This window comes from Pyrus communis, chromosome 10 (genome assembly GCF_041283825.1).
Source record: "Pyrus communis isolate YQ-2024b chromosome 10, ASM4128382v1, whole genome shotgun sequence".
NCBI classification, from domain to species: Eukaryota; Viridiplantae; Streptophyta; class Magnoliopsida; order Rosales; family Rosaceae; genus Pyrus; species Pyrus communis.
In genome coordinates, this window is record NC_142574.1 from 23,325,781 (window position 1) to 23,348,143 (window position 22,363).

The 22,363-nt window shown below is 37.3% G+C and overlaps 4 protein-coding genes and 1 pseudogene across 9 annotated transcripts; 1 reads left to right on the forward strand and 4 right to left on the reverse strand.

Moving 5' to 3' along the window:
• Positions 1–3,096: 3,096 nt before the first annotated feature.
• Positions 3,097–16,171, reverse strand: LOC137727965 (poly [ADP-ribose] polymerase 1-like). 3 transcript variants are annotated; one of them, XM_088677113.1, is made up of 20 exons: positions 15,879–16,171; positions 15,146–15,195; positions 14,861–15,056; positions 14,172–14,396; positions 8,313–8,587; positions 7,756–7,951; positions 7,513–7,668; positions 7,338–7,398; positions 7,162–7,222; positions 6,821–7,072; positions 6,094–6,331; positions 5,890–6,002; positions 5,721–5,797; positions 5,420–5,580; positions 4,716–4,907; positions 4,475–4,583; positions 4,254–4,336; positions 3,989–4,126; positions 3,533–3,715; positions 3,097–3,364 (listed from the first exon to the last, which is right to left on the reverse strand). In XM_088677113.1, exons 1-20 carry the CDS (start codon positions 16,026–16,028, stop codon positions 3,317–3,319), a joined length of 2,964 nt encoding a protein of 987 aa, XP_088533239.1. In that variant the 5' UTR covers positions 16,029–16,171; the 3' UTR covers positions 3,097–3,316. The 3 variants fall into 3 exon arrangements, with proteins under 3 accessions (XP_088533239.1, XP_068322929.2, XP_088533238.1); XM_068466828.2 differs by lacking the exons at positions 14,172–14,396; positions 14,861–15,056; positions 15,146–15,195; positions 15,879–16,171 and adding exons at positions 9,218–9,413; positions 9,503–9,552; positions 10,268–10,708 and having other exon boundaries at positions 8,313–8,749; XM_088677112.1 differs by lacking the exons at positions 14,172–14,396; positions 14,861–15,056; positions 15,146–15,195; positions 15,879–16,171 and adding exons at positions 9,218–9,413; positions 9,503–9,552; positions 10,076–10,559 and having other exon boundaries at positions 8,313–8,749.
• On the reverse strand, positions 11,011–11,586 carry LOC137727966 (deoxyhypusine hydroxylase-A). Its single transcript, XM_088677114.1, has 3 exons — positions 11,466–11,586; positions 11,242–11,360; positions 11,011–11,170 (listed from the first exon to the last, which is right to left on the reverse strand). Exons 1-3 carry the CDS (start codon positions 11,527–11,529, stop codon positions 11,138–11,140), a joined length of 216 nt encoding a protein of 71 aa, XP_088533240.1. The 5' UTR covers positions 11,530–11,586; the 3' UTR covers positions 11,011–11,137.
• Positions 11,466–13,317, reverse strand: LOC148693743 (deoxyhypusine hydroxylase-like; annotated as a pseudogene). The gene is made up of 5 exons (XR_015951858.1): positions 13,001–13,317; positions 12,280–12,412; positions 11,973–12,199; positions 11,701–11,884; positions 11,466–11,592 (listed from the first exon to the last, which is right to left on the reverse strand). The product of XR_015951858.1 is annotated as a deoxyhypusine hydroxylase-like (transcript).
• A 321-nt stretch (positions 16,172–16,492) lies between the features above and the next one.
• On the reverse strand, positions 16,493–19,198 carry LOC137727967 (deoxyhypusine hydroxylase-B). The gene is made up of 7 exons (XM_068466830.2): positions 18,903–19,198; positions 18,172–18,305; positions 17,865–18,091; positions 17,638–17,776; positions 17,123–17,249; positions 16,899–17,017; positions 16,493–16,805 (listed from the first exon to the last, which is right to left on the reverse strand). Exons 1-7 carry the CDS (start codon positions 19,084–19,086, stop codon positions 16,773–16,775), a joined length of 963 nt encoding a protein of 320 aa, XP_068322931.2. The 5' UTR covers positions 19,087–19,198; the 3' UTR covers positions 16,493–16,772.
• Positions 19,199–19,964: 766 nt separating this feature from the next.
• LOC137729652 (bet1-like SNARE 1-1) lies at positions 19,965–22,230 on the forward strand. Of its 3 annotated transcripts, none has more exons than XM_068468648.2 (6): positions 19,965–20,111; positions 20,232–20,295; positions 20,940–21,087; positions 21,621–21,677; positions 21,778–21,837; positions 21,981–22,230. In XM_068468648.2, exons 2-6 carry the CDS (start codon positions 20,282–20,284, stop codon positions 22,068–22,070), a joined length of 369 nt encoding a protein of 122 aa, XP_068324749.2. In that variant the 5' UTR covers positions 19,965–20,111; positions 20,232–20,281; the 3' UTR covers positions 22,071–22,230. The 3 variants fall into 3 exon arrangements, with proteins under 3 accessions (XP_068324749.2, XP_068324751.2, XP_068324750.2); XM_068468650.2 differs by having other exon boundaries at positions 19,981–20,111; positions 20,194–20,295; XM_068468649.2 differs by having other exon boundaries at positions 19,984–20,111; positions 20,201–20,295.
• Positions 22,231–22,363: the final 133 nt, after the last annotated feature.

The following is a 22,363-nucleotide window of genomic DNA, read 5'->3' on the forward strand; positions in this document are numbered from 1 at the left end:
TCCAAGGTAAAATTCAATGAATGAATGCATGGATGAATAATACAACAGGTGCTCCCGCGGGAGTGGGATCAGAATTATTATTGACCAGCTGCCACCTCCTTAGGGCGCATGTATAAAAATTTTGTACTGTGGCTTGGTGCATAGATTAGAAGCCACAAGGGAAGAGGTTTCAACTCAAATGAATGAGAAGGTCGTCATCCTAAAAAAGGAAAATGGCAGTTTGCAACAAAAGCTACACTCCCATGTCACGGATAATTCTGACCTCAGGTTTCTGCTTCTGCTTCTGCATGCAGATCAGCTTACTGGACAAGCTCTTACCACCAAAGCACTTAATTAAGCACATGAATGAATGGATGAACGGTAGTAAATTAATATGACAAATATATACACACACACATATAGGGGTGGATCCATATAGACCTGGCAATTTCTTACACGACACGTAAACGATACGAAAATAATGGGTTTCGAGTCAACATGATAACTAATCAGATCCTTATTATGTCACACGAGAAGAACCTGTTAATAACAGGTCCTTAACAGGTTTACACGAAAGTGACACGCGGGTAACTTATTTCGACACGTTAAGAAAAAGTTATTTTGATGATTTTAATTTTTTAAACTACAAAAAGCTTACAATAAAATGCAATAGCCATAGTATATATGTATATAATTGTATATTAAATATGTATTGTTATTCTATATAAATGTAAAAAAATTGTTTTATTTATTTATTTATTTTTATAGTATACTATAGGTAAAGAGTGAAATTAAAAAAATTATGAAACACATTAAAAGTAAAAGTATCAAGTAATTTAAAAATACCAAACACATTAAAAAAATTATAATAATTAATTTACAAATGCGAAAAAATGTGACAAAATATGCAAAAGCTCGTGATCGCATCCTCTACGCTATGAATATGGATACATCATCATTTGAATTTTTCAAACCATACAAACCCTTATGAATAGTATTTTTAAGGGAGTTCAAAATAAATAAAATTCATAATCATTACTGTACAAGTCTAAAAAATGTGAAAACATATATAAACGTGCAAGGTTCCTCAACCTTGAAATGCACGTCCCTTCATTTTGCATATCCTTTAACATTTGGTATTTTGTAGTAATGTACTGATGTTTTTTCGTTACGCTCTGATTTTGGAGTATGTAATACTTGAAAGACAATTTTTTTTTTATTTTTTTATTTTATGTTTTGAAGTAATACCAATTTAGTATTATGTTTTCTATTTTTTGTGGGTCAAGTTATGTTTTTCATTTTCATTATTTATTGATTTAAAATATATTTTCCTTAATAGATAACGGGTCAGGTCTATTACCTGATAATATTAACGGGTCAATTTCGGGTCGTGTCATATTACTCGTTTACTTTAACAGGTATTACAAGATATGACCCCTTAAGATGTCGGATATGACATGAAAATGACACGATCCATAGCACCTCTTTTTTCACATAACTATTGACACACATTTTTGTGGGGCCTACTCCATAGTGTATTTAACGATCCAAACCGTTTATCTTTTAGAACATCATTCATAGATTATCCTTACAAAAAATTAGACAAATGCAAAACCATTAAGACATTCATTTGAAGTAAAGAAAATGGACGAATACGATTGTACAAAGAAACTCTAAACACTTAACTCCAACGGTCATATGGTTTCAAATTTGAGTAATTTTGGTAAACATGATTTTTGAGGGAATAACTAAAAGATAGACGGTTCAAATCGTTGAAAATACATTACGAAGTATGCCCCACAAAAACATATGTTAAAAATTATAAAAAAATAAAAAATAATAAAACTATGGACCCATCCCCATATGTATATAAACAAGAGTGAGGATCCTCGTCAGAACCTCTTTGTGAAGATCATGAGGATTCTCAAATCATATTCGTTCATCATACATCGTGGTGATCAGAAATCATTGTAATTTTTTTTTATTTAAAATTGAATATAAACAATACTTGACGAAAAATGATCTCATGATATACGATAAACGGATGTAATCGAAGGATCCCCGGGATTGTCACAAAGATGATCCGGCGAAGATCCTCCCTCTATAAACAACTCCTATCCATTCACATACATGACGTCGGAAGCTTATGTTAACATTTATTTGGAGTCAAACTTTGATCATCATCCAAGCACATGGCACACATGCAAGGCTGCCTGCAAGATCCCATATCCAAGTTCAGTTCATCCCGTATCGGTAACGATTTTTTTTTTCTTTGGGTCGTAATTTCTTTCTTTTTACTCATAGCACTAGACAAAAAATATTTACACCAATCTACATCAAGAGGCCAAAAAGAAAGATTTGAATTCGGGAGACAATGTGTTAAAGAAGAAGATTATAATCATCAAGTAATCCACCACTCGCATATGTTCATCTCCTTTATTTAGGGTAGAGTTGTCCTTCAGAGTTTTAACTTTAGGTTTTAAGTATCAAATTTTGGTCCTACAACCTAAAACCTAAACTCTAAATGACAATTCTACATCTTGAAACAATCGATCATGTATAAAAACAAAACTAAAGTTATAAAAACAAAATATAAGTAAGGGACAGGCTTTCAACCAGAGCTACTATGTCTGTTGCGTTCTAAAACAATATTGCGTAAGAAACTTAAAATACATTGTTTGATTTGCCAAGTTGACATATTGTCTCTAGGTAAACCTTTCCCCAAAAAAATCCAACTTACCCCAACTTGTAGTCCAATTGGGGATGGTTTTACATTTACGGTTTTCTCCTTCTAATTTTTCCTTTCGGTCCCTAGTCCAGTTGTTGTTTGGTCTGATATCCCAGCCCAGTTAGATGCTCCAGTTGCCTGCCAGATTGGATTTCATTTAAAGATAGATTCCTTGGTATACGCTACAAGGACTTACATTGAACGTGTTCATTGTCACGTACTGTCCCGGTTCAATAATATATTTCATGTTTAAATTTTTATCTCCACATGACAATGCAGTATTGGACCAGAATGGTAAATCCGTTCCATGTAAAGACGCTATAGAAAGATTGTGGATATTGTGAGGAAAGGAGAACAATGGCATCCTCAATGGTACAATACAAGAAGAGTGAACAAAATGCCCGAAGAGGGACTTGATTCTATTTCATAAAAACATTCTTTACAATGCCAGAAGCAAAAAGTTCAAAGATCTCACACAAAACCCCAAAATAGATCTTATCGCGCTATGTTCATCCAAAATCTGGCACAAAGAAACATCGTGCGAGTTTCTTAGCACACCACCGTTGACTCTACACCGCGGCCAAAATACTGAACATCAATACGTCTCCCTCATCTCTTGTGATGAAACCTCACCTTCAACAGGTATTGCATCTTCACCTGTCCACATATGTCATCACCCGGAAAAGTTACTAATGGCCCTCAAAAACTCCATTTTTAGATTTACTTGTAAACTATTTGTTTAATCAGCACAATTAAACGAGTGATGAAATAAGAGTCAAATGTGGCATGTGCCAATTACTAACAGAAACAAAGCTTAGAACTTACTTGAGCTGTATCATAAACGATGTACTCGTTATACATGAGCTCAGAGGCCTTGACATTTGATGGCACTGGTTTGCCACAAGGCACGATGACATCGTCCTTCCATTTCACATACTCCGACTCTTGAGGTATTTTCTTGCCCAGCCCCTTTGTAGAGTGCTTTCCTTTAGGAGGTTTGTCCATATACTGAAAGATAGCGGCATAACAATAAGTTAAATGGGCAAAAGTCAAATCAGAAATGGAAAATTTGATGCATCAATATGGGATTATTTTTTTGGCTCCACACGCCAACATTAGAACTTTTAGGATGCATAAGAACGCCGACAAACTGCTACTAAAGTTACACATGACAAGTCTATACCACTAGCTCGGGTTAGTGGACACACCATGTCAAATTTCAGATGGAATATCAAAACACACAACCAAAGCACATAAAACGATAATGGAAAATGTCCTCACCGCAGCCTTCTTGAGCTCATACACCTCCCCCAATGCAACTTCACTTAGAAGCATGAGGCCCACAGGATTTTTCTTATCTGTATAGCAATACTGTGCACTCTTGCTGACAAGGTCAGCAAAGTAAATCCCCTTGCCGAACTGAAATACAAAATGTTTACACTTAGTCTAGCAGAAAAAGCAGATACACCACTACTATGCACCCGCAGAGACATGTAAGACATCACATAGACATAAATGTGCAAGAGAGAGAGAGAGAGAGAGATACCATGTAACCAGTAGCTGGAGCTTCAGGAGGAGCTATTCTTAGTCCTTGGCTAAGTATACCCACGAAATTTGTAAACCGAGAACCTAGGAGGATAAAGTTATCAGTTAGTACAGTTAGTAGTGCATTTCTATCAACCTTGGTAAAAGAAAAATTGCAAGGAACTTTCCCATCTCACTGCACAGAAGTTTTATGACGTTATGTTTATAGGTAGTGCAACTTACCATGCCAAAGAAGCATTCTGTTCTTAAGCTTTTTCCGATAGGGAGCAAATTTATCAAATTCTCCTTCCCTTTCAAGTGCAAAAACTTCTTCAAGTTCAAGACTCCAATCCTGATTGCATTAGAAGATGCCAGACACAAGATTTAGGGGAAGAAAACTATAAATTAACATTTAAATATTGAGTACACTAACATAGGTCACCAGCACATATGCTCAAAACTCAAGAGTATCAAGATAACCCACCGTATGTGTAGGAGCATGAGTAGTAAGAAGGTATTTTTCAATCAACCAATAATCTTCACTATCATGAGGAATTGGATCAATATCACACCGGAGCTTCTTATACTTCTCATCAAGGGAGTCATCACTATCAGCATCCAAACCAACTAATCTGGAAGCAATTTCAATGTCCTGGAGAGCTTCTAACATTTTCACCTGCCAAGGATAAATGAAGGCTGATAAACATTTTATCCCTTGCTTGTAACCATGCGGACTTGCCAATATCAGTTTCAATGTAAATGTTCATCACAGCAGTAAATTCAGCATCAACGTCTTTTAATATGTCAAACACCAATATCCCACCTTTTACATGAACTTTTTCTTTTCACATGAGTTCATCTTTTAACATATGAAAAGTAATGAAACATAAATATTATTCATACCAGAATCACATTTTTTTTTAGTAAATAACTTATCAAAATAATTATGGTTACAAAGATAATATCTGAACGATGAAACAATAATATTACAGTGCTAGCATAAAAATTAACATAAGCAATCCATTAAGGAAGAGATTGGTATCATCAACCAAAAAAAAAAAAAAAAAACTCCAACGACATCATTTAATACATGCATATTAAACATAGGAGCAGAAAAACCATCTTTCGATATTGAAAAGGCATGAAGGAAGCCACTGGCTTGAGAATATGCAAAACACCCTTATGTACCTTTGACTTAAAGTCATCCTCATCCCTGATAACCCGTGGGTGTATGGAAGGGATCACAGTGAAAAAACGGTTGCTTGCATCTATAATCAAGCTTTCTTTTATGGAAGGAGCATGGCCATTATTATTCAACAGATTCTGTATTTCCGTTAATGCCTCAAATCCTGAATAGAGAGAACAGACAAATGACGAAGTTAAAGGACACAATACTTTATTATCCAAACAGCTAGAATAAGTATGAATATAAAACAGTTTCTATTTAAGCTCTGCAGAGCATTGAAGAGATCCTCCCTTCAATGTTTACCCTTTTGGATGTTGGCTTTACTCAGTTTTCCAAGCGGCATTTCTGACATATTTATCTCAAATTCCATCATGGCAGCTCTGCAAAACTCAGTACTCAGTCTCACAGTTATACATAAATAAAAAGACGGGATGGGGGAGAAACAAACATTTAAAGAAAAAAACTTGCTAACCTGTATGTTTCAACATTGAAAAGCATCTTCATCAATTCTGCTAACTGAGGAGCCAATTTGCTGTCCCCATTGTTCTGATTTTTTTTGGAAACCTGTTTATTAACCCCATAATCCTGAAAATTCCAAGTTTTAGTCAGATATTAAATTTAAGAACAAGAAACAGAGTTAAGGAAAATATAAAAGAACAAAAAGAACAAGCAGTACAATATCCAATGGAAAGAATTTTCCAGCTTGCTTCTGAAAATTTTGTTTTTGCTCCCATGCTTCCCACGAATTCCCAGTCTTCTCAAGGAACAAACGTTTAAATTCACGGATCGCATCTGATTTCGACATATCTTCCAGTTTGTTTCCTCCAATTTTATCATTCCCCACTCGTCCCCATTTACGGAACAAATAACATTCAGAACTCTTATCATCTTGTATAATTTGGAGAATGTAGTAACTTTACATAGAAAACAGAAAGAGAGAGTTAGAAATAAGAATTTATAATCATATATTGTGAATTTTTATGGACAGATAATAGGCACTAAAATAAGAGTTCAAATGTTTATTTTAAAAAAGCTAAGATGAAAAGAAAAGACACAACTACTGCAAGTGATGGGTAAACCAATACAATAAAGTTCATCTTCCAATACAGTAGAACAACACTTTATTCCTTTTAATTTATAAAGAAAATTATTGATAAGAACTAATGTTTATATCCCAACCTAAGTTCAGAAGAAAACTGCAATTTTGAGAGACTATTTCAATGAGACTTCGCAAAATTGTTTTATCTTAAAACATGATGGTCTAGTCATGCATTGGGATACAAGGCTAGAAACGATAATAGCAACTTAAATTCAAGAAATGATTAGTACCAATTGATGCAAAGAACAACAGATTAGTTCCAGAAAAATATGCGAGCAAGGAAGATAGAATAAACCGAACACACCTGTTAACACCAGTTGACAGATCAGACATACTTAAAGTTGTATTGTAGATGCTTTTCCCATCCTCAAGTATATGCCCAGTATCTTGCAGACCAGAAGATTCATGAACAGCACTTCGGCCTTTCACTTTGACAGTGACCATGCTAGACGATTCACCGACAGCTTCGACTTTGTACATATCAAATGGAAGCTTCTTCTGTCTTTTAAAGCAATCAACCAGATAATCTTCCCTAACAATTGGTAATTTCATCCTCCTGAAAACGTACCTATCATAGTCAGATAAAAAGGAACCAAGGTAGAAATATACTCAAGAGTCAAAACCAGAATTTAATAGCATCTTAACCTGGCTTTTCTCATCTCAGCATCATCATCAAATGCTCCACTCACAACTAAGCAATTAGTATCTGCACTTTGATATGGTAAGCAAGGATAACTATCATTATGCATCTTTTACTGATACAGCTGTAAACCAAAGAACGCAAAAATTAAATCAAAATTATGTCAATGAACAGCACATGCCTTTCTTGATCTTCGAATGAACCGCTCCAGCTGCACCGTCAATTTTTCTACTCCATTCTTCCTGCAATATCACCCTCGATGAAAAAGATAAGACAGAACTGAAACTACGGAAGAAAGATAATTCCACAGATAATAAAAACTAAATACAACTTAAAAGGAGCAAAAAAGGGCATACCATTGATTCTTTAGGTAATCCGCGAAAAGCAACTTTTAAATCCGCCAAGCTTGTACTGTTAGATGAATGAGATTGGCCTGGACTCCCAGAAGGCTTGCTAGGTGTCAATGGAGGCAGTATCCGCACAGGTTTTGCAAGCTTTTGTGATTTAAACCACTGCAAATAAAAATAAATAAATACATAAATAAAACTCAATTCATAACTTGTCTACCAACCAATGCGTAATTAACCAAAGTTGAATACCTTCTTAAGATATTGATTCTCCGTATCTTCTGGGATTTTCCACTTCCCTTCAAGACGTTCAGGTTCCTGAGTAGAGTAAGAACACTTACTCCAGGCCGATAGGTAGCCATGGCACCGGTACATGCCTTCAGAATATCGAAGAGAACCAGAACAGAGTGGGCAGCTCTTAAGTGCTCCAAACATCATTCCATCAGCACTAAACAAGTACAGCAATACAAAATATCATCTCCAAGTCTATTAGATGAAAATAATGATCTACTTAGAGACGATGATTACACAATAGCAATTAACACATCGAGAATTTACACACAGCTGGGTACATCTAGGAAACAAAAAAAAGAGGTCTACATTATGGAAAACAATCAGGCAACAAAATCTAACAAGCCAATGCGAAGCTGCGAACCTTTAAAAAACAAGGAATATGAATAAAATTATTCACGGAAAAACCATTTTTAATCAAAAAAACTATTTTTAAAAGTGAAACTGCAAAAAAGAAGAAACTAAAGGGAGAAGAAAATAGCCAATTTCCACACTTAGAACAATGTATAAGATATTACCAACGCTCGCGCAAATCAAGCTCTGATCCTGTTGAATCTTGATCGTTGGCTTCAAGCATTTCACGCATCTCTGCATTTGTCACATGCTTTTTAAGATCATCTTTCAGTGCCCACAGCTCTTTAGTTTGGGCCTCCAGTTTATCCCCCACATCACAAGCACTCCTCACAGAAACATCCCTGCTCATTGACACATCTCCTTCAGACCTAGCAAATTTTGACTTCTGATCATCACCAGCATCTTTTCTTCGTTTTGTGCCAGCATTAGAAGGAACCTTCTTAACCAAGGCACGTACAGCTTCCTGATCAGAAATTGGGAGGGTCTCCCATCCAGGCAACTTCTCCACTTCGATGGATGGTGATAATTCCATGAAGCAGTTGGCATGGTTCCATGCCAGGCTCCTAGGCCCTTGACCTTCAGGCTTGGTTGATATACGGACCTAAGAATGAAATAAAAAGAAAAGAAGATTAATACAAAGCCCCTCGCAAAACCTTTTTTTTTTTTTTATTCAGAAACTCTTAGACAAGGTTCTTTATCATTAAGGTCACCTATGTTTATTATTAAGGACATGTTTTTCAATTCAAAACCCTCATGAAGTTTGACTCCTCTTTGTTTTTTGTCCTTATAATATAAAAAGTGTCCTTAATAATAAGACAAGTTGTTAAGTGTTTTTCGATTAAAAAAAAGTTTCGTGAGGGACTTTTTATTAGTTCCCCTAAAAAGGAATCATGCAGATTGACTCACTCAACTTCAGTTACACCATATTAACTAGAATTGCAGAAAGATATTGTATCTTATATATGATGATGATAGGTTTTTATAGATTAACTAAGACGAAAGCTTGTCACAACGAATACAAAAATTCACTTCCTGAACATAGAAATGGTAGAGATACATCAGTACCAACCTCTGTTTTTAAAATCTTTTGGCTGCATTGCTTGCAAGTAGCGCGAGAAGTTGGCGAAACTTCAATACCACATTCTTTAGTAGTGAACTTGCTTGTTGCTGGTGATGTATCCGGAGGTCCACCACTTTGTACATAACTTCTAACTTTCTGCTGATCTTCCCAACGAATGAGCTCAAGGCCTTCAACCTCATCAGTTCTAAATGCAAGACCAAAGCAATTAGTTAATCACTGCATTCATCCACTAAATTCAAGGGAGATTACGATAAGCATTACAGTAACACGTACGATTTTATCTGGTTCGATTTCTTCATTATGCAATCAGCATGGTTCCACATCTGATTCAGAAAACAAAAACAAACCAAACATTTATATATGCAGTAGTATTTGAGGAAATCGAACAAGAAAACAGGAGGGCTGATTAAGAAAACAAAAGTAGAGCAATATAAATCTATAAAGCTTCAGTTTTTTCAAGCGGAAATAGGATAAGTTTTCTCGATTATGTTTCGATAAATATGTCAACTTCACAATAGAGCTGGAAAAGTTGTCTCTTTTCTGATAAAGAACAAAGAAAAACATTTCTCACAAGCATCTCCTCATGTAATCTTGGAAAGTTATCTGCCGAAGAACACTTTCCGACTAACACAATATTTATCAAACATTTCTGAATAACTACGTCACTTTGAAACAAACAGAGACTAAGTTCCCAATTACATAACAGTAACTAAAATGCTAAACAATGTGAAAACCAACAAAAAGCTCCAGACTTTTGACTAACAAAACAGCAAAGTAATTGAAAATGCAACATAATATGCACAAAAAATAACAGAAATCCAAAATTTCTAAAGTTAAAATTCTAACACTATCGATGTTTTCAAGGTTCTTGTTTTCTTTCTTTAACTTTTTGCTGTTTTGTGTTAATACCAATGAGCCAATGGCAATGAGGGCAACAGTGCAAGTGAAATGGGGGTTAGAGAGAGAGAGAAAGATATATATATATATATATATAGAGAGAGAGAGAGAGAGAGAGAGAGTGAAGGGGGAGTGAGTTACAGGCATGACGCCGTCGAATTGGGTGGCCTGGACCATCTTGCCGAGGCGGAGCGTCTCCTTCTCAATGGGGGATTTGCAGGTCTTGCACGACGATCTCGACGACTTCGCGTACTCCACCTTCCATGGCTTCTGGGCCTGCGGGTTCTCCATTCCTCTCTCTCTCCTTTTCTCTCTGTCAACTGAGAAGTGAGACTCTTGCTGGGATTTGAAGAAGAAAGAATAACTTTCCTTCTCCACACGGGGTCCTTGTCGCTTGCTGTCTGGTTTTAACGGACCGAGGGCTCCGTCCCTTTTTCACCCGACCCGCCCCGAATCATCACACTCACACTTTTAAGTCCCGATATGGAACACATCACAACGTGCCAAAGAAGCTTTCTTGCGGCCTTTCAAAAAAAAGAAGCTTTCTTGCGTTTTTTAATGAACGATAATGTATTAAAGTGTGCTAAAGAAGCTTTTTGCAACCAAGTCAATTTCAAAAGGCCACTTTAGAGATGAGAGCTGTGCTTGGTTCGGTCTACCGACGTGAATGGTTCGGTCGACCGCTCGCATCTGGTCGATCGCCCACTCACACGTGACCGGCACTTGGAAGGAACAAAAATTCACATTTGTATATTACTCCATGCAATATGAATTTATTTGTTAAAGATCGTGTAGGTTATTACACAAACACCAATAATCCCAAACTAACAACTTTGTAACAATATGTATAACAATACAGCTTAATTCATTCGATTCGGACAAAGTAAAAAAATTTGGTTCCTTCTGTTTCTCCCCAACTTCATGCTTCCACGACATGGATGAACTGCCTGTGTCGGAATGATTTGGTGTACGGATGAAATGCACCGGGTGATGGAAACTGTCTGTCATTATCTACTGCACTAGAGGAGCTTGCATGAAGAGAAACTGCACATAAAACGGAGACTTCAGTCGTTCTCCTGATAAGATGTACTAAATCTAGAGTTTGATATGCATACCTCGAAGGATTTTCCTGATCTCTCAAATTCCAGCATGCTTAGAGCAACTTCGCAACTCTGTGACACAATGGGTTCAGGATCCCTCGCAAATTCTTCAAGAAGTGATACACTTCGGTCATCTACACACAAACTAGTAACTTAATTAAATAGCCCAAAACGCCAATTAGCTACTACACTATATACAGACATATATTTGGAAACATAATTGTATCAAGCAGTCGTACCTGCAATGGAACCAAGAGCTTCTGCAGCTTCATGTCTAACCATTGGGTGTTCATTTCTATCCATAAGTATGTTGGAAAGAGCAGTCGAAGCAGCTTTGTTCTGCAATTGGCCCAACACATAAGCAACCTGAAAGTCACAGAAAAGAAGACATGAAGGTGACAAAACACCGAGCAAATCTATATCAGATAAGAGGTGTAAACGTGCTAGTTTTGCATGAATGTCAATTGATCATACCCAAAAAGCAATTAGAAACATTAAACTTTAAGCATCCTTGTGCAAGTTTAGCAAATCAAATAGCCATTTTGAACCCAAGGAATCAACTATAGCGGTAACAGCTTCATCTCCACCATCATTCCGCAGTGCAAAGAGAGCGGCATAGCGCTCATACATACTTTTGTTTTCATCCAGAAGAACTTCCCTTAAAATGATTGACACAAGTCAGATATCTAACATATTAGAATAAATGGAAGAAAAAAATATAAGCCATGGATGATAGCCATGCAGACCTTAGCTGATTTACTGAAGAACCAGAAGAAGCAGGTGCAGCAGGATCAACCGACATAAAAGGTGATTTTTCATCATTTGATTGACAACCAGCATCCTTCAACTGCTCAATCCGATTAAGGGCCAATTCACAAGTTTCCTTGACCTCCTGAGCGGGATCTAGAGCTAGACTATTTTTCAAAAGAGGAACATTGCTCTCTAAACCAATTGCACCAAGAGCTTCTGCTGCCTGCATAAAATGCAATAAGAAAATTAAGATGTATTACAAGAACGCGAGGAATATTAGTAGATTGAGGTGGCAAAGCTCACCTCATGACAAACAATAGGATGCAAAGAGAAATCATTTAGAATGGCAACTAAGGCAGGGATTGCATCCACATCTTGCATTTGACCCAATGCAAATGCAGCCTCATGTCAAACAAATTGGAAGGATCCCTTGTTGCTACAGAGGAAACCACATATCCTTAATCCAATTAGAACAACACTAATTACCAATACACAATTATTTATAACAGGAGATCTACGAAGGTAAAACGTGCAATAATTTACCAAAGAACAAAACAAAAACTCCAATATATAGCATCCAGCCCATTTCCAAGCATTTGTAATTGTAATGCCAGAAGTTCAGTGTAACGCCGTGTCTATCAATAGACACCTAAGGTCCTAATGATCAATTTTCACTTATCTAGTAAAACTGATTACTGCCGTCACAATGTTCATCCAAAGTTCTAAACTTTTTCTTTTAATACATGCGAGGGAGGGAGCAAATCAAACAGAAGAATGCTCTTAACTAACCGAGCTACCAGCTCCTTGCCCAAAGTCCAAACTTTTACTTCAGCTCAAAGATAAAATAGTTAATTTCACTTTAAGAATCAAAACAACTACTTTCAAATTTCTAATCATTCCATAAAAAAAGTTTACCCTTTTTCTAGAAATTGAAAATCCAAAACAAGTCCTGAATTTCCAAGCAAATTGGCTCCGGAAAATATAATGATTAACAATAAATAATTGACAAGTAAAGAAAACGAACCGGCAATGAGGGCGTCGCGAGGGGCAGGGCCCTTAAGATTGCGGAGAGAGAACAAGGCTCTGAAACGCTCCGAGATGGGCTGGGCCCGGTCAAGCAACCGGTCGCAGAGAAATTTCACCATCTCCGGTGAGGACTCGAAGGTGGTGGCGGTGGTGGCGGCGGCGTCATCATTCAGTGAGCCCATTGATCTTGAGATGTGAGGTATTCAGATTCCAACAAGCCCCACCTTGTACGGATTAGGGTTTTGTTTGTCACAGTCCGACCAGAATTGGATGCTCGCCAATTGAAGACGACGATGAAGTTTCCACCTTTTTTTGCTTTTTTACACTTTTTATTTTAATTTTAGATATGATGGACTCTGTCCGGATTTGAAAAACCCTATTCAGATTCCAGCCCAGCCCAATAGGTCTTAAAAGCATCACCCGTGTATGAATGTTTGTCACGTGTTCAAAAATTATCTAATAAGTCGATAAATATTTATTATGTAGCGTCATCGGTTGTCATGTAGCAAAATATAACCTGACAAGAAAATTTAACAGTTTAATCCATCTTTATATCTTATTCAAGTTCGTCCAACTCACATATCACTTTAATAGTCGAACAATTTAACCATTAGAACATACTACAACTTCAGTGGTGAAAAACCGACATGTAAGTGTCAATCCTTCTCGTCAATATGATTTTATGGAGAAGAGTAACCTATTACAAGTAGAATCGTCAAATAATTAAGGTCGATCTTTGTCTTCTAATAATTGCTTCCACTTGGTCGACTAGGATTTAAATTTAATGTACATTAATGCAAGTTTGATACGCACTTATAACTGGCTACTTCGTGGTGCTATTTTAATTTATTTTTATTTTATTTTATTTATTTTATTTTTTTTTGACAAACGATAGCAATAATTTATCTGCGAAATTTTTAGTTGGTGAAGGAGACGAAAATTGGTGGACGAAACTACATCAAAATACGCATAAACATGATTGTTTTCTGTCGCTGCGAGCAGTAAAAAAATCCATTTGCTGCCAGTAGTGACAAATCCCAGTGCAGTAAAAACATTCCAATTCTTATCCAATATTTTCATACCCATCATCCAAGTTTATCCCCCACATCACAAGCACTCCTCACAGACACATCCCTGCTCATTGACACATCTCCTTCAGACCTAGCAACTTTTGACTTCTGATCATCACAAGCTTGTTTTCTTCGTTTTGTGCCAGCCTTAGAAGGAACCTTCTTAACCAAGGCACGTACAGCTTCCTGATCAGAAACTGGTAGGGTCTCCCATCCAGGCAACTTCTCCACTTCGATGGATGGTGATAATTCCATGAAGCAGTTGGCATGGTTCCATGCCAGGCTCCTAGGCCCTTGACCTTCAGGCTTCGTTGATATACGGACCTAAGAATGAAATAAAAAGAAAAGAAGATTAATACAAAGCCCCTCGCAAAACTTTTTTTTATTCAGAAACTCTTAGACAAGGTTCTTTATCATTAAGGTTACCTATGTTTATTATTAAGGACATGTTTTTCAATTCAAAACCCTCATGAAGTTTGACTCCTCTTTGTTTTTTGTCCTTATAATATAAAAAGTGTCCTTAATAATAAGACAAGTTGTTAAGTGTTTTTCGATTAAAAAAAAAGTTTCTTGAGGGACTTTTTATTAGTTCCCCTAAAAAGGAATCATGCAGATTGCAGAGTACTCAACTTCAGTTACACCATATTAACTAGAATTGCAGAAAGATATTGTATCTTATATATGATGATGATAGGTTTTTATAGATTAACTAAGACGAAAGCTTGTCACAACGAATACAAAAATTCACTTCCTGAACATAGAAATGGTAGAGATACATCAGTACCAACCTCTGTTTTTAAAATCTTTTGGCTGCATTGCTTGCAAGTAGCGCGAGAAGTTGGCGAAACTTCAATACCACATTCTTTAGCAGTGAACTCGCTTGTTGCTGGTGATGTATCCGGGGGTCCACCACTTTGTACATAACTTCTAACTTTCTGCTGATCTTCCCAACGAATGAGCTCAAGGCCTTCAACCTCATCAGTTCTAAATGCAAGACAAAAGCAATTAGTTAATCACTGCATTCATCCAGTAAATTCAAAGGAGATTACGATAAACATTAGAGTAACACGTACGATTTTATCTGGTTCGATTTCTTCATTATGCAATCAGCATGGTTCCACATCTGATTCAGAAAACAAAAAAAAATACCAAACATTTATATATGCGGTAGTATTTGAGGAAATCGAGCAAGAAAACAGGAGGGCTAATTAAGAAAACAAAAGTAGAGCAATATAAATCTATAAAGCTCCAGTTTTTTCAAGCGGAAATAGGATAAGTTTTCTTGATTATGTTTCGATAAATATGTCAACTTCACAATAGAGCTGGAAAAGTTGTCTCTTTTCTGAGAAAGAAGAAATAAAAACATTTCTCACAAGCATCTCCTCATGTAATCTTGGAAAGTTATCCGCCGAAGAACACCTTCCGACTAACACAAACATTATCAAACATTTCTGAATAACTACGTCACTTCGAAACAAACAGAGACTAAGTTCCCAATTACAGAACTGTAATTAAAATGCTAAACAATGTGAAAACGAACAAAAAGCTCCAGACTTTTGACTAACAAAACTGCAAAGTAAATGAAAATGCAGCATAATATGCACAAAAAATAACAGAAATTCAAAATTCTCACACTATCGATGTTTTGGGTTAATACCAATGAGCCAATGGCAATGAGAGTAACAGTGCAAGTGAAATGGGGGTTAGAGAGAGAGAAAGATATGTGTGTGTGTGTGTGTGTATATATATATAGAGAGAGAGAGAGAGAGAGAGAAATAGAGAGAGAGTGAAGGGGGAGTGAGTTACAGGCATGACGCCGTCGAATTGGGTGGCCTGGACCATCTTGCCGAGGCGGAGCGTCTCCTTTTCAATGGGGGATTTGCAGGTCTTGCACGACGATCTCGACGACTTAGCGTACTCCACCTTCCATGGCTTCTGGGCCTGCGGGTTCTCCATTCCTCTCTCTCTCCCTTTCTCTCTCTCAACTGAGAAGTGAGAGACTCTTGCTGGGATTTTGAAGAAGAAAGAATAACTTTCGTTCCCCACACGGGCTCCTTGTCGCTTGCTGTCTGGTTTTAACGGACCGAGGGCTCCGTCCCTTTTTCACCCGACCCGCCCCGAATCATCACACTCATACTTTTAAGTCCCGATATGGAACACATCACAACGTGCTAAAGAAGCTTTTTTGCGGCCTTCCAAAAAAAAGAAGCTTTCTTGCGTTTTTTATTGAACGATAATGTATTAAGGCGTGCTAAAGAAGCTTTTTGCAACCAAGTCAATGTCAAAAGGCCACTTTCGAGATAAGAGCTGTGCTTGGTTCGATCTACCGACGTGAATGGTTCGATCTACCGACGTGAATGGTTTGGTCGACCGCTCGCATCTGGTCGATTGTCCACTCACACGTGGCCGGCACTTGGAAGGAACAAAAATTCACATTTGTATATTACTCCATGCAATGTGAATTTATTTGTTAATGATCGTGTAGGTTATTACACAAACACCAATAATCCCAAACTAACAACTTTGCAACAATATGTATAACAATACAGCTTAATTCATTCGATTCTCACAAAGTAAAAAATTTGGGTCCTTCTGTTTCTCCCCAACTTCATGCTTCCACGACATGGATGAACTGTCTGTGTCGGAATGATTTGGTGTACGGATGAAATGCACCGGGTGATGGAAACTGTCTGTCATTATCTATTGCACTAGAGGAGCTTGCAAGAAGAGAAACTGCACATAAAACAGAGACTTCAGTCGTTCTCCTGATAAGATGTACTAAATCTAGAGTTTGATTGGTTTCAAACCATAGTTTGATATGCATACCTCGAAGGATTTTCCTGATCTCTCAAATTCCAGCATGCTTAGAGCAACTTCGCAACTCTGTGACACAATGGGTTCAGGATCCCTCGCAAATTCTTCAAGAAGTGATACACTTCGGTCATCTACAAACAAACTAGTAACTTAATTAAATAGCCCAAAACGCCAATTAGCTACTATGCTATATACAGACATATAATTGGAAACATAATTGTATCAAGCAGTCGTACCTGCAATGGAACCAAGAGCTTCTGCAGCTTCATGTCTAACCATTGGGTGTTCATTTCTATCCATAAGTATGTTGGAAAGAGCGGTCGAAGCAGCTTTGTTCTGCAATTGGCCCAACACATAAGCAACCTGAAAGTCACAGAAAAGAAGACATGAAGGTGACAAAACACTGAGCAAATCTATATCAGATAAGAGGTGTAAACATGCTAGTTTTGCATGAATGTCAATTGATCATACTCCAAAAGCAATTAGAAACATTAAACTTTAAGCATCCTTGTGCAAGTTTAGCAAATCAAATAGCCATTTTGAGAGAGAGAGAGAGAGAGAGAGAGTGTGTGTGTGTGTGTGTGTGTGAGTGTACGTGAGCGCCCAGTCTAAATTTAGCCATTTTGAGAGAGAGAGAGAGAGAGAGAGAGAGAGAGAGAGAGTGTGTGTGTGTGTGTGTGTGTGTGAGTGTACGTGAGCGCCCAGTCTAAATTTATAAAGTTCAGTATGATAGAGTAGATAATAAACAAACCTCGTGACGCAAGAGAGCACTGTTTGAACCCAAGGAATCAACTATAGCGGTAACAGCTTCATCTCCACCATCATTCCGCAGTGCAAAGAGAGCGGCATAGCGCTCATACATACTTTTGTTTTCATCCAGAAGAACTTCCCTTAAAATGATTGACACAAGTCAGACATCTAACATATTAGAATAAATGGAAGAAAAAAATATAAGCCATGGATGATAACCATGCAGACCTTAGCTGATTTACTGAAGAACCAGAAGTAGCAGGTGCAGCAGGATCAACTGACATAAAAGGTGATTTTTCATCATTTGATTGACAACCAGCATCCTTCAACTGCTCAATCCGATTAAGGGCCAATTCACAAGTTTCTTTGACCTCCTGAGCGGAATCTAGAGCTAGACTATTTTTCAAAAGAGGAACATTGCTCTCTAAACCAATTGCACCAAGAGCTTCTGCTGCCTGCATAAAATGCAATAAGAAAAATAAGATGTATTACAAAAACGCTAGGAATATTAGTAGATTGAGGTGGCAAAGCTCACCTCATGACGAACAATAGGATGCAAAGAGAAATCATTTAGAATGGCAACTAAGGCAGGGATTGCGTCCACATCTTGCATTTGACCCAATGCAAATGCAGCCTCATGTGCCAACAAATTGGAAGGATCCCTCGTTGCTACAGAGGAAACCACATATCCTTAATCCAATTAGAACAACACTAATTACCAATACACAATTATTTATAACAGGAGATCTACGAAGGTTAAACATCCATTAATTTACCGAAGAACAAAACAAAAAACTCCAATATATAGCATGTTTACTTCCAGCCCATTTCCAAGCATTTGTAATTGTAATGCCAGAAGTTCAGTGTAACGCCGTGTCTATCAACAAATACCTAAGGTCCTAATGATCAATGTTCACCTATCCAGTAAAACCGATTACTGCCGTCACAATGTTCATCCAAAGTTCTAAACTTTTTCTTTTAATACATGCGAGGGAGGGGGCAAATCAAACAGAAGAATGCTCTTAACTAACCGAGCTACCAGCTCCTTGCCCAAAGTCCAAACTTTTACTTCAGCTCAAAGATAAAATAGTTAATTTCGCTTTAAGAATCAAAACAACTACTTCCAAATTTCTAATCAATCGATAAAAATAGTTCACCCTTTTTCTAGAAATTGAAAATCCAAAACAAGTCCTGAATTTTCAAGCAAATTGGCTCCGGAAAATATAATGATTAACAATAAATAGTTGACAAGTAAAGAAAACGAACCGGCAATGAGGGCGTCGCGAGGGGCAGGGCCCTTGAGGTTGCGGAGAGAGAACAAGGCTCTGAAACGCTCCGAGATGGGCTGGGCCCGGTCAAGCAACCGGTCGCAGAGAAATTTCACCATCTCTGGTGAGGACTCGAAGGTGGTGGCGGTGGTGGCGGCGGCGTCATCATTCAGTGAGCCCATTGAGCTTGAGATGTGAGGTATTCGGATTCCAACAAGCCCTACCTTGTACGGATTAGGGTCACAGTCCGACCAGAATTGGATGCTCGCCAATTGAAGACGACCATGAGGTTCCCACCTTTTTTTGCTTTTTTACACTTTTTATTTTAATTTTATATATGATGGGCTCTGTCCGGGTTTGAAAAACCCTATTCAGATTCCAGCCCAGCCCAATAGGTCTTAAAAGCATCACCCGTCCATGAATGTTTGTCACGTGTTCGAAAATTACCTAATAAGTCGATAAATATTTGTTATATATCGTCATCGGTTGTCATGTAGGAAAATCTAACCTGACAAGAAAATTTAATAGTTTAATTCATCTTTATGTCTTATTCAATTTTATCCAACTCACATACCACTTTAATAGTCGAACAATCTAACCTTTAGAACATACTACAACTTGAGTGGTGAAAAGCCAACATGTAAATGTCTATCCTTCTCGTCAATATGATTTTATTGAGAAGAGTAACTTATTACAAGTAGAATCGTCAAATAATTAAGGTCGATCTTTGTCTTCTAATAATTGATTACACTTGGTCGAATAGGATTTAAGTACATTAATGCAAGTTTGATACGTACTTATAACTGGCTACATCGTGGTGCTATTTTAATTTTTTTTTTTTTTTTTGACAAACCATAGCAATAATTTATCTACGAAATAGCAATAATTTATCTACGAAATTTTTAATTTGTGAAGGAGAAAGAAAATTGGCGGACGAAACTACATCAACATGCATAAACAGGATTGTTTCTGCTGTTGCGAGCAGTAAAAAATCCATTTACTGCCAGTAGTAACAAATCCCAGTGCAGTAAAAACATTCCAATTCTTATCCAATATTTTCATACCCATCATCCAATTGGGACCCACAAACGTAAAATCTTTCTTCCTTCCTTCCCCCGCTAGATCAGTCGAACTCCTCCTCGTCCCCTCCATTTTCCCCCTCCTTTCTTACTCCGCAGGGAAAATTCCTCCGCTTCCCTCCAAAACGGTACGTTTCGTCGCTCCCAGTATCTCAGATCTGAATAGTTCATCACCTCTGCTTTTATCATGATTTTAATTTTCGGTTTCAGTTTTAAGATTTTTGGAAAAATTCGAATTTGCTTCACAGAAACTCGAATTCAAGGATCAAAGAAGCAGCAACTGGATTGAATTGCAGTCATGAATGCTCGAAGGTTAGCTCGATTCCGGTTCCCATACGAATCCGATTCATTTGGTGTTTTGTAATTTTCATCTTTCGTTTTCCAGAACATTCTGAAGCTTATTTACCTGATTGTGTTACGTAAATAGTAAATTTGTATTTGGATCTGTGTAGTGGTGTGGTTTTAGCTATGCGATTTTTCTGTTTGTTGTGTGTACTGATTGGTAACTGAGGGACAGACTTTGGGAATTTCGTGAACTCGAAAACCCATATTCGAATTGGGTCTTGGAGCATTTTTGGGTTAGTTTTCGGGTTCAGTCAGTGTTTCTGCTAAGTTATGTTTAGGCTGTTTTGGACCAATTCGTGTACGAATTGCTTCGGTTGTACAAAATAAAACGAGATTTATATTCGAGTAAGCGTTCATTCGACATGGTATTGCCTGTTTGGGATGTCTTAGCAATAATTTGATGAGAAAATGGTTTGATTGATTGGATACTGCAACCTCCTTGATTGCTCGTGATTGTTACCGAAACTTTTTAAAATTTTTCACTCGAAAAAAGGATTCTGTTAAATTTTGTGGAGTTTTCCCATGTTACATTTGTAGGAAATAATATCTGTTGTTGATGGCATGTTTTGCTGATCATTCTGACTTACCGAAATGATCTTCCTTATATTTAGGGACTTCCGCGGCAACAAAGTTGCTCTTTTTGATGGCATTGAGGAGGGTGGCATCAGGGCCTCAGCTTCCTACTCCCATGAAATTGATGAACATGATAATGAAAGGGCTGTGGACGGGTTGCAAGATAGAGTCAATTTGCTGAAGAGAGTAAGCTCCCCTCCCCCTACCCCCTTCATTCCCTTGTCTTTCAGTGCCCGGAAACTTTGAAAAGTTGTAATACAATTGTTATTGTACCGGTTTTTTGACTGACTTAGATATACATTGGTTTTTATGTCATGATATCAGTAAGATTTTGTGTTGTTGCGTAATCAGCGGTATGCTTTCTTCAACTGTTTGAATAGGTTGAGGAGGCAAAATGTAGCTTTTGAATTTGTTGTATGGTAATGTCTTAAAATCTTGCTTAATTCTTTATCTTTACCCTTTGCTTTATTGGCACTACATACAGCAACAATGACATCATTCAATGGTTCTTTGCCTTTGTCTTTTGACAATGTAATTAAACATCACCTGTTGAACTTAATGTCTGTCTCAAATCCTCCATTGTTTAAGACTAGTTTTGCTATGAAGTTATCGATTTAACAAAATATTATCTGAAGATAGATAGCAATTGATGTCAGTATTTATACCTTCATAGGTTTTAGTATGTCCCTGCCAAATACTTATCTGTTTCTCTCAAACAGTTGTCAGGTGATATACATGAGGAGGTGGAGACCCATAATCACATGTTGGACAGAATGGTATGTACGCTGCAGCTAATAAATCTTTTTCTCTATAATTTAGATTTGTTTTGGCCGGACATTGGTCTACCTGGTTTGTAACGTGCATCGTCTAATTCAGGGAAATGATATGGATTCATCGAGGGGAGTGCTATCTGGTACAATGGACAAGTTTAAGATGGTACATTCTCTAGATTTCTGTCGCTGTACTCCTTTCCAAATTTTTCGTTTTCCTTTTTGAAATTATACATATTTTTCCATTATTTATCCTCCCGAGGGTTCCCTCTTAATTCATGACATTGTGATGGGTTTCATTTTGGTCAGGTCTTCGAGACCAAGTCAAGCAAGAGAATGTTTACGCTAGTCGCATCGTTTGTGGTCATATTCCTAGTCGTATATTATCTCACTAGGTAACTAATCCATGAGGGATTTGGTACAGCCACTAGTTTTGAGTTGAATATGGAAGACGCTCGCTTTTCTTTGTAATCGATGTTTACCTTCTGCTTGTAAAGATATTCTGGTATGTTTGTATAAAGATATTCGAATGTATGAAGTAGGAGTTGAATGCCGGAAATTTGCATCGGGTTATACATCGTTTCATCAACCACATGACAAAATACAAAGTACTCTGCCTCTGTATCGTCAGTCAGAGGTTATCAATCTTCTAATTATGTTTAGCTGCAGAACTAACGTAAGTCCATAAATCT